At 35.1% G+C, this 10,556-nt stretch overlaps 2 protein-coding genes across 3 annotated transcripts; both read left to right on the top strand.

Moving 5' to 3' along the window:
* Positions 1 to 315: 315 nt before the first annotated feature.
* LOC106129614 (large ribosomal subunit protein mL65) lies at positions 316 to 3,885 on the top strand. Its single transcript, XM_013328215.2, has 5 exons — positions 316 to 839; positions 1,102 to 1,240; positions 2,009 to 2,150; positions 2,309 to 2,464; positions 3,057 to 3,885. Exons 1-5 carry the CDS (start codon positions 397 to 399, stop codon positions 3,824 to 3,826), a joined length of 1,650 nt encoding a protein of 549 aa, XP_013183669.1. The 5' UTR covers positions 316 to 396; the 3' UTR covers positions 3,827 to 3,885.
* A 499-nt stretch (positions 3,886 to 4,384) lies between these two features.
* Positions 4,385 to 10,516, top strand: LOC106129747 (elongator complex protein 1). 2 transcript variants are annotated; one of them, XM_013328410.2, is made up of 8 exons: positions 4,385 to 4,782; positions 5,217 to 5,439; positions 5,693 to 8,153; positions 8,236 to 8,402; positions 8,500 to 8,719; positions 9,305 to 9,509; positions 9,663 to 9,813; positions 10,392 to 10,516. In XM_013328410.2, exons 1-8 carry the CDS (start codon positions 4,444 to 4,446, stop codon positions 10,454 to 10,456), a joined length of 3,831 nt encoding a protein of 1,276 aa, XP_013183864.1. In that variant the 5' UTR covers positions 4,385 to 4,443; the 3' UTR covers positions 10,457 to 10,516. The 2 variants fall into 2 exon arrangements, with proteins under 2 accessions (XP_013183864.1, XP_013183863.1); XM_013328409.2 differs by having other exon boundaries at positions 5,217 to 5,448.
* The last annotated feature ends 40 nt before the right edge of the window (positions 10,517 to 10,556 follow it).

Genomic DNA, 10,556 nt, shown 5'->3' with positions numbered 1-10,556 from the left:
GAGAGCGCTTAGGAGTATGATAGGTGTACCTAAATTTGAGTGACGGGGTACGGAGTGACGGACGGACAGCGTGATAAGGGAATGTTATGATGTGAAAGAAGATATAGTGACAGGAAAAGGAAATGCTTAGTTGGTTTGGTCATGTCAAGAGGTTGAATGAAAGCAGGTTGACTAAGCAAATATACAAAGAGAGTGTAAATGGGACTGTTGTAATGGGAAGGATTGTTGATGAAGGCTTTGCCTACTCCTCTGGGAAAGTGGCGTTATTTTATGTATGTATGTATTATTGAAAGATATTTACCAAGATAATCGGGGTATTTTTTAAAGGGGTAACACTGTCATTATAACCTATTAGAAATTTAGAACTGGAGTACTTTTTTTAATCTACGGAATAAAATGTATTTATCAAGGTATCACAGATCGTACTCAAAATTGAAGTCAATTATATCTAGACAATATTCTCAACCTGCGTTGCTAGATCAAAATGAGTACACTGAGACCCCAGAATATCCGCCTATTTTGGACATGTCCCTCCAAGCTAGAAAGTTCAGGGAACGAGAAAAGGTTTATGAAAAGATAAAGAACGTTAAAACCGTCGAAGAGAAACAGATAGCTCTGAATATGCCGCGTTATTATGGCTGGCAGTGTGTCATGCTTCATGAAAATAAAGTTCCTTATAATGCTTTGCCTATGATACAAAGTTACACAAGAAGTCACTTCATTCCAGTCGATAAGCTTCCAGATATATACAACGATGTAAGTGCAACAGCTGATGAAGTTGTGAAAGAAATTAGGTCAAATATTGAAGATGCTATAAGTTTTGAAAATGAGGGTGTTGAGTAAGTATAGAATCTTTAACATTAACAGGAGAACTATTTAGTTTAAGAAGTAGAAGATGGAAAAAATATAAGAGTAGGTTCTAGCTGACCCATACACACATTGTAAATGTTTTAGATTTAGTGTCCAAACTATAAATAAATATTCTATCTAACACATACATCCTGCAGAGCTTGGAATAAGGTCCCTGCCTACTTGTGTAGGCATAGACTAGATATTTTTTTATATTGATCAATGACATAATAATAACTTCAAACATTCCAGGTACAACCGAGAGATATCACTGGATGTACCAGAGAAGTCCCAAGCAGAAGATGCACAGGCTAAAATATTGGTGAAGCAAATCAACAGGATTATCATCAACAGTCTAACTGATAGAGTGCCACATATTTTCTCCACACAGGTAACTTTATAACTTTTGGAAAAAGAGAACTGCACCCACTCAATATCCCCCTTTTTTAAACATGGTTAAAGTTATAAACGCTCCTTAATGTAATAAACACTTTTCTAAAAATCTGCATCAATATCAGGTAATGGATGTGCAAGATAATAGCAGACAAACATACTTACCTGCAGGTCAAACTAAGAAACACCTTTTTTGAAGGCTGTTAAATATTTATCCTTGAGTAAGAGAATTCCACTTGCAAATCAGTCATCATAATTCATATTCCATTGTTTTTCTTAATGTACTATTGAGCCTGCAGTACATAACCACATACATGAATCTTTTAAGGGGGGAAAACTGTGAGGAAATCTAGTAACCATGATCCTAATGGCAGATTCTCATAGAAAGGTTGTAGAGCTCAGATGGAAGTTGGTTTAACTTAGAAAAAAAAGAGAATATACCTAGTTATGATATTAGATTATTATTAGATTAGTTAGATATATATTATAGTGAGTTGTGCCGTGTGCTTCCCAGCACCAGTACAAAAAAGAATAGGACCACTCCATCTCTTTCCCATAGATGTAAAAGGCGACTAAGGGATAGGCTTACAAACTTGGGATTAATTTTTTAGGCGATGGGCTAGCAACCTGTCACTATTTGAATCTCAATTCTATCATTAAGCTAAACAGCTGAATATGGCTGATCAGTAATTTCAAGACTGTTGGCTCTGTCTACCCCACAAGGGATATAGACGCGACCATATGTATGTATGAAAATTGATTTCAGGTTGATTATGATCCTCGTCATGAAGCATTTTGGTTTGTTGGAGGTGTTGATGTTCCAAATGAAGTTGTCAAATGGAGGAAGCAGTACAAGTGGCTGCGAGACCGTCTTTTTGAACCACTTGATCGACCTGTCCAATACTTAGGTGAAATATTTTATCTTATTTACTTTCAAACATAAGGACTGACAACTGATTAAAAATGTGGAACAACTTCTGTCTTTTTTTAAATAATCATGAGTGCATTTGTTAATTTGCACGGGAATTGGAACATGACCTTTACAAACATTTTAATCATATTTCAGGAACCCCTTTTGTAGCAGTTAGAAGTCATACACCACTACGGCCTATTGTTCCCTACAGTGAAGCAGAGAACCCTGAGTTCAAAGTGAACAGGTTCTCTTACCATCCAGAAACAGTTGGTTATTATAAACAATACAGACATGGGACTAATATACCAGGTACTGATGTTATTTTATAAGGCACTACACATTTTAACTTTAGAATTCTCTAGTAGTAGTAGTACTAAGTAACTTCTATTAAATTTAAAATGTTACCCAAGTAAACAGATATAAAATTAACTTAAAATAAATATAAAAATGACAAATTATATACATACATACATAAAATCACGCCTCTTTCCCGGAGGAATAGGCAGAGACTACCTCTTTCCACTTGCCACGATCTCTGCATATTTCCTTTGCTTCATCCACATTCATAACTCTCTTCATGCAAGCTCGGCGGTTTGGGGTACTTTTGACCTGACCCTTTACCAGGACGTCCTAATACGAATAGTAATAGTACAAATTATATATCTAATTAAATTAAACTAATATAATCATTTTAAATATAGATCTTTGACATATTCTTAACCATTCAGCCTCATTCAAATGTCTACATATAGCTCAAACATCTTCAAAATCTGATAGCGTACCTAAAAAGCTGGCTGCATTGCCCCTTTGAACTGCAACACATATTTTAATCTACTCACTGTATAAATAAGCATGGTCCCTATAGTATTATTAACAAAATTACAATTTTATTGTGTTACAGGGTATTGGCCAGGTGATCGTGATGAATTTGGACTGCTGTCCATCCATGGTAGAGGTCATATCCTTGCTAGAAAAGAGTCATTTGGCCCCGAAGACAATGAGGAGGCCCTGCACTGTCAAGCTATGAAGGCAAGCTTTGGGTGGCTCCTAGCTCAAGCAAATTACCAAGGATTCACAACATACAATGATATCACTTACCCACTTGTAACACAAACTGTAATCACTAATGGACAGCTATGGTCTCTCTATGTCTATCAGCTAAATACCATCACAATGCATAATGACGCTATAGATACAAACCTTAAACATAACATTTGCTATGGTACGAAGCCTCTGAAACTGTACGAAACTATTGAAAATGGGAAGGTCCAAGGATTGAATGAAGATGTTCTTAAAATGCTGGTACAGTTTTATATGAACTCCCCTGAGGAAAGAGACCATGAATTAAAGCCATTCTTGGGGAAAGAGGAACAGGTGGTAGCTGATATTGAGGATGACAATAAGAGGTGTTGGCTTGAGAAAACATTCAAGCATTTAGTCTCAAACAGACCAAAACATTTGTTACAGCCTGAAATATATATGTGGGAGAAAATATATAAAATTGAACACCAGACCAGATTCTTTGAACGAAGAAGAAGGCCTTTTGAACTTGGTATTGACCCATATAAAAGGAGGTTGGATGAGCATCTGCCACCTTACATTCCTAAAGCTATCAGGCCATATCCAAAGCATAAGAAAAAGTTTGAGACAACATACTATCCTGATGTATAATGTTTTTATATTTTTGTGTAAAGTTAGGGTAGTAAATAAAGTGTAGTGTTAACATTTTATGAATGTTGTATGATTTTTTCCTGAGTGAGTTACCATAAGATACTATGTACTTTTAATTTCCGTTCAGTCTTTAAGCTGCCTTCACTGGTTACGTGGATTGGATTCGCCATAAATTAAACCGGCTCTACAGCTTCAAATTATTTTATCTTCGTTGGAAGGGAATGTCTCAGGCTAGGTTTATGTACTTTGATGAACTTAGGGCTCGGGGACGTCTTGGCGACGTTTAGATCATTCAGGACAGGAGTACACCCTAAACCTACGAAAGTAATTATGAATGTGAATGATACGAAAGACAAGACATACAGAGGATCGTGGCACGGGAAATAGTTCGTCACTGCCTACCCTTCTGGGAAAGAAGCGTGATTTCCTTATGCTCATCAAAATGAAAAAAAAAAACATGTCTTGACCGTTGTTGCCAAAAGTGCCAAAATCAAACCTGTCACTGTCATAATTTTGACATCGTGCGATGCGTGCTGAATTTTGTATTGTAGTGAAAAAAAAATCCGCTTTGGTGTGATGTTTGATTCTTGTTTTGTATTAAAGTATTCTCAAAAATTATGAAAAACCTGGATATTTGGGAAGTTTCCCTAAGAAATCTTAAAATTGAATTAGGAGAAGTTTGTTGTGTAAGCTACGGGCACGATGAAATTGATTCTAGCGGAGACTTATATATTTGTTCACATAACCTAATCGTCACTGATTTTGGTGAAAATGGTGAAGTTAAATGGAGTAAAGATCTGTCTGATCTTGCCTCTAGTGGTGATAGCCCAGTTAACGTGACCTTTCTCGCTGTAACAAATGCTCTGTGTGTTGGACTTCAAAATGGGGAGCTGTTTACAATTAGCAACCAAGGAGATATCTGTGAACTAGCTGGTGTTTGTGAAAATGGATTATTGGTAAATATAATCTCTTAAATGTGGATGAAGCGAAGGAAGTATGCAGAGATCGTGGCAAGTGGAAAGAGGTAGTCTCTGCCTACCCCTCCGGGAAAGAGGCGTGATTTTATGTATGTATGTATGTATAATCTCTTGCACTGCATTGCGTTATTCAGTATTTGCATTCATATATCACTCTGTCATATTAGTCAACTATACAATTGCTTAAACTATCCTCTGAATTTTACCTCTATTTGGACATGTATATCCTTTATTTCTAAAAGAAGAATCACTAGACAAGCATAGAGCTACTTCTACAGTAAATGAATTCGCTTTTTCCTTTAGTTGCCTTTTACAACATTCATAGATTATGATAAAATAAAATGCTAGGAATCAAACAATAAAATTTCTATGTGACATTATTTCTTTCTTACTTATTATTTCTTCTAAAACAGGCCATGGAATGGAGTCCTGATCAAGAGTTACTAACTTTAGTAACTAAAGACCTGAAGACCATACTTATGACTTGCACTTTTGATGCCATCAATGAAGTGAACCTGTTAAGTGAGGAATTTGGAGAAAAGCAGTTCATTACAGTTGGTTGGGGGAAGAAAGAAACACAATTCCATGGATCTGAGGGGAAGCAGGCTGCTAAAGCTATAGTAGAAGTAAACCCAGGTGCGGCAGGTACTCAATAGAATAGGATTAGTATTTCAGCCCCCAAGTGGACTTATGTAAATATGTTGTAAAAAAATTTTTACATATCTGTGTCTTATACAAGGTACATTTGACTGCTTTGGTCAATGTTTAGATATCCACAAAAGAAACTTAAATTAATGATTACTTAGTTGATTTATTTGGAACAATTATATTCATAGTAGTGTTCATCTTTTAGTTATCCTATATAGCTTTTAATATTTTCATTTTTTAGATAGAAATTTGCAGTCTGACCAAATGGTCAATGTAAAAATCACATGGAGGGGAGATAGCCAGCTTTATGCTATAGGATTCATAAATAATGGAATATGGCAATTCAAAGTATTTGATAGGGAAGGTCAACTGCAGTACACAAGTGAGAAGCAACCAGGTCTAGAATCGAACCTATCATGGCGGCCGAGTGGTAATGTCATTGCTACTACACAAAGACTTCAAGACAAATATGTTGTAGCTTTCTTCGAAAAGAATGGCCTGAAACATGGAGAATTTACTATACCAGTTGATGACAAAACTCAGGTAGAAGATTTGGTGTGGAGTTCTGATTCTGAAATATTGGCACTACTTTGCAGGGATGAACAGACAAACATACAAAAAATATTGCTGTTTACAACAGGGAATTATCATTGGTACTTGAAACAAACTCTTGAATTTAACTCTGACCAAAATTTAAGCAAAATGTTGTGGGACAATGATTTTGATATCTACAATAACAAAAAGTTACATGTGATTTTGAGTAATGGACAATATTATTCTTACTCCTGGATATGGAATATTGAACATAGCAAGGGCACAACTGATTTAGATGACGCTGTTGTTACAGTTATTGATGGAAAGAAAGTGTTGGTCACTGGCTTTAGACAAACTGTTGTTCCTCCACCAATGTCTGCTTTAGAACTTAAATGTAATTCCTTTATAAATTCTACACATTTTGCTCCTGGTCTGAGTGAGAAAAATATTAATACAAACACTTTCTTTGTTTGCACATCAAATAATAAATTAATATTTTATAAACAAACTCAAAAGTTTCCTCTCCTTTGCAAACAAATCAAGATTTACAAAGTTGATAAAAATGATTTTCCCTTCCAATATTACAATTGGTATTGGTGGAAACCTGATACTATTGTTAGTGTTATGTTAGATAGTGATGGCTGTTATAATTTGGTAGAATGGCAATTAGTTGATAATTCTATTGTTAAAAAGACTATGAGCAGTCTACCAGCTGCTTTAACAAGAATACAGGCACATCCTAAAGACACAAATGTATTATTTCTTCAATTAAATAATGGTGAAATAACTAAGTATGAAGAAGGAAAAATAGATATTTTAGAAGTTTCATTTCCAGTTGCATGCCCAAAATTCAGTGTACTTTCAATCCTTGATACTTTATATTTTTTGGGTCTTTCACACAAGGGGCATCTTTATTTGAATGGAGATGTAATTTTAAGTAATGTTAGTTCATTCTTTATTCACACACATTTTCTTTTAATAACTACATTGCAACATGTTCTTTTATGTATTGAGTTAACTGAATCTGGTATTACTGCTATTGCTGAATATCAGAAAACTGAATCTAATCACGTATATAAGAGAAAAATTGAAAGAGGAGCAAAACTTGTAATAGCAGTTCCTAATGACACAAGAACTATTTTCCAAATGCCCAGAGGTAATCTAGAAAACATACAGCCAAGGCCATTGTCATTAAAAATAATAGGAAAATATCTGAATCAGTTGAAATACTATCAGGCTTTTGATTTGATGAGGAAACAAAGAATCAATTTGAATTTGATTCATGATCATAACCCTAAAAAGTTTTTTATGTTTATTGATTTTTTTCTGGATGATATTGAGAATGACTCTTGGTTAAGTCTATTTCTATCTGATTTAGAAAATTTGGATGTAACCAAAACAATGTATGCTAGCAGCTATGCCGACAAGACCTCTAAATTAAATATCGATTATAATAGCAAAATACATAGGGTCTGTGATATTATAAGAAGTCATTTGTTAAAGAGGTTTGATAAGGATCGTAAAATATTGACATTGATTACAACTTTTGTCAAGAAGAATACTGATGAAGATTTGGAAGCTGCCTTAGATGTTGTAAAACAGCTAAAATTGAAGGAGTCTGGTGGATCTAAACTGCCTGTAGGATCAGATGAAGCATTGAAATATTTGCTTTACATGGTTGATGTGAACCAATTATTCCATGTCGCTCTTGGAATGTACGACTTTGATTTAGTTTTGTTAGTAGCTAATAAGTCACAGAAAGACCCCAAAGAGTACATTCCCATGCTGAATGAGTTAAATGATATGGAGGAGAATTACAAGAAATTCTCAATCAATAAACATTTGAAGAGGTTTAGCAGAGCAGTGGAGTTTTTGGTCAAATGTGGACCAGAAAAGCATGATGAATTGAGAACATTTGTTAAGTATCACAGTCTATATATAGACGCGTTGGCGTTATTTACACCAGAAGAAGATATTTATAAGCAAATATCGGACGATTTTGGTCTTTATCTAAAATTAAAAAAGCAGTTTATACGGGCTGGCGTTATGTATGAAAGAGCCAGAAGTCATGAAAAAGCTATTGAATGTTACAAAGAAGCATTGGAGTGGGAATTAGCAATTAAATTAGGCCATAAATTGCCTGCTGACCAATTCAGACAGCTTTGCAAGTAAGTAAAAACAATACCTTTCAAATTTTACATGGCTTTGTATCTAACCTTCTGTGACTTCTAACTTTTTTTATTATTTCAGTGACCTAGTAAATGGTTTGAAAGAAGAAAAAAGGTTTGATGAAGCGTTAAATATTTTGGAAAAATACTGTGATGATAAGGAGGATGCCATTTCTTTTGCTATTGAAAAGAGTCAATACAAAACAGCTATGCGTCTTTGTTCACAGTTCAACAGAGATGATTTGAAAGGTAAGTGTTTTTATGAAATTATTAAGATTTCGCACACATATGTTACATAAGTTGTTTTTTCGTCAAAACATGTAAAACTTTTATGATTTTGTTTCAGTCGAAAAATTATTGCCCGCTGTACTTGAGGAATACACAAATTTACGCGACTTGGTGGAATCAAATTGGCATACCTTTATCAAATACAAGGAACGCCTATCCATTGTTAGAAAAAAAAAGCGTAAAAATCCCATTGAACATTACGACCCCGCTTTTGACAACAAAGACAGCGACTTGTATTCTGATGCTGGGAGTACAGTAGCCTCTTCAAGGGGTTCAACGTAAGGTTTTCTTTTATGAAATAACTAACGCTTACAGTGCCATCATCCAAATTATGATCTAATTGGTAGTGGTACCGTGTGCTGTACCCATAGGATATGGAATAATATAAAACTAGAACTGTGAATGTGACATCGCAATCGCAACTGATCTGCGTCGTTATATATAAACTTTATATTGTATCTTCATTTTGAAATTCGACAGCTTGATAACTGCGTATCAGGAAACTTCGTGCTATGCAAGACGACTATCATTGCTATAGTGTGATGTAAAGTACAATATGGCATATCTATATTATTCCCTGATTTATATTGCCGTACCACTGTGTGTGCACTTTTCCATGGATATCGTAAAACGCCACTAAGAAATAGGCTTATGAACTTTGACTCTCAATTCCAACATTAGGCAGTCTTGAAATGACTGAAATGAAAGGCAACTGAACGTTGCCTTTCAGTCATTTCAAGACTGTTGGTTCTGTCTACCCCGTAAGGGATATAGACGTGACTGTATTTATGTATGTACCCCTGTGGTGATGAAACTCACTTAAGCTGTGCAGTGACTATAATGATCATAATTTACGATTACAGCCGAAGCTTCCAGTCAAGCAAAAATCGAAGAAAGCACGAGCGTAAAGTGGCGTCTTTGAAAGAAGGGTCGCAGTATGAGGACGTCGCTTTGGTCATGGCTTTGCACAGTTTGGTGACATCATCGTATGAGTTGAGGTCTACAGTGAAGAAGGTTAACATAGCATTGAGCTGCTTTGATAAGGACAAGGAAGCTTTTATATTACAGGTGGGCCAATTTATATGACTTTTTTCTATGATTACATAGTTTTGATTATAGAGTTAATAAGTTAAATGCAATTTGATGGTATGACTCTGACAACCTCTCCGGAAAAGTGTGGTGATTTTTTGCATGTTAATGCAATTAGGCATGTTGTTTCAGACATCACTTGAGAAATTACTTAAAGGAATGAAGGACAGTTTTAAGGAAATTTGGACCAATGAGCTCATATTAGAAGCAACCAATGCGGCGATAGCGGCCCAAAATGTGCCGGAAGGGGCGCACGTTATTTTACAAGGAATTGCAACTTTGGGTGTGTATATTTCAGCATCTTATCCTGTCAGTTTACCCACTTATTGAGACTTAGGACGAGGTAATTTTAGTGGACAAAGGTATCTACAACCATGATAAAAACGAAGGTTTTTTCGCCTGGGGTCGTTTAAATTAAACAAAATTTATGTTCATGTCTGACATTAACAAGAATGACATCCATAATAACTTAATTATAAATGTGAAAGTGTTTGTTTGTCTTTTATGACCAATCTCCAAATACATGTAGTGTGAAATGCAAAGGACATAGGGTACTTTTAAAGTGGGCAGAGCTACGGGTAGGAGTTAGTAGATACAAGGAGTAACTAGATCTTTGTTTTAAGTTAGGTTTACGTAAGTCAAACTGGAATTACAATGTGTGATATTCTGGTTCTGACTTTTGCTATGAAAGAACGCAACTGGGGCAAACGCCTAGATCGATCACCTGATCATGTCAATTTCTCATCCCATATGACCCATACAAGAGAATTTACGGAAATAAGTAACACTCATCTATTATAAAAATACTACTAAGTTCATTTTCTGAATAAATACTGTACTCATCTAGCATTCCTTTTTCAGAACCACACATCAGGATAGCTCCTGTTATTCAAGATTTCAATTGGCAACTGGAGGGCCTTAACTAATTCTATCATGTACATTACACATACAGTACTTTCATATGATAGTATAATAAAAATATTTTATATTTCATAACTTATTTTATTTGTTAATTCATAAATATCA

Source organism: Amyelois transitella, chromosome 16 (assembly GCF_032362555.1).
Source record: "Amyelois transitella isolate CPQ chromosome 16, ilAmyTran1.1, whole genome shotgun sequence".
In the NCBI taxonomy this organism is placed as follows: Eukaryota; Metazoa; Arthropoda; class Insecta; order Lepidoptera; family Pyralidae; genus Amyelois; species Amyelois transitella.
Note: the sequence above shows the minus strand (reverse complement) of the source record. Positions and strands in the feature narration are given on the sequence as shown.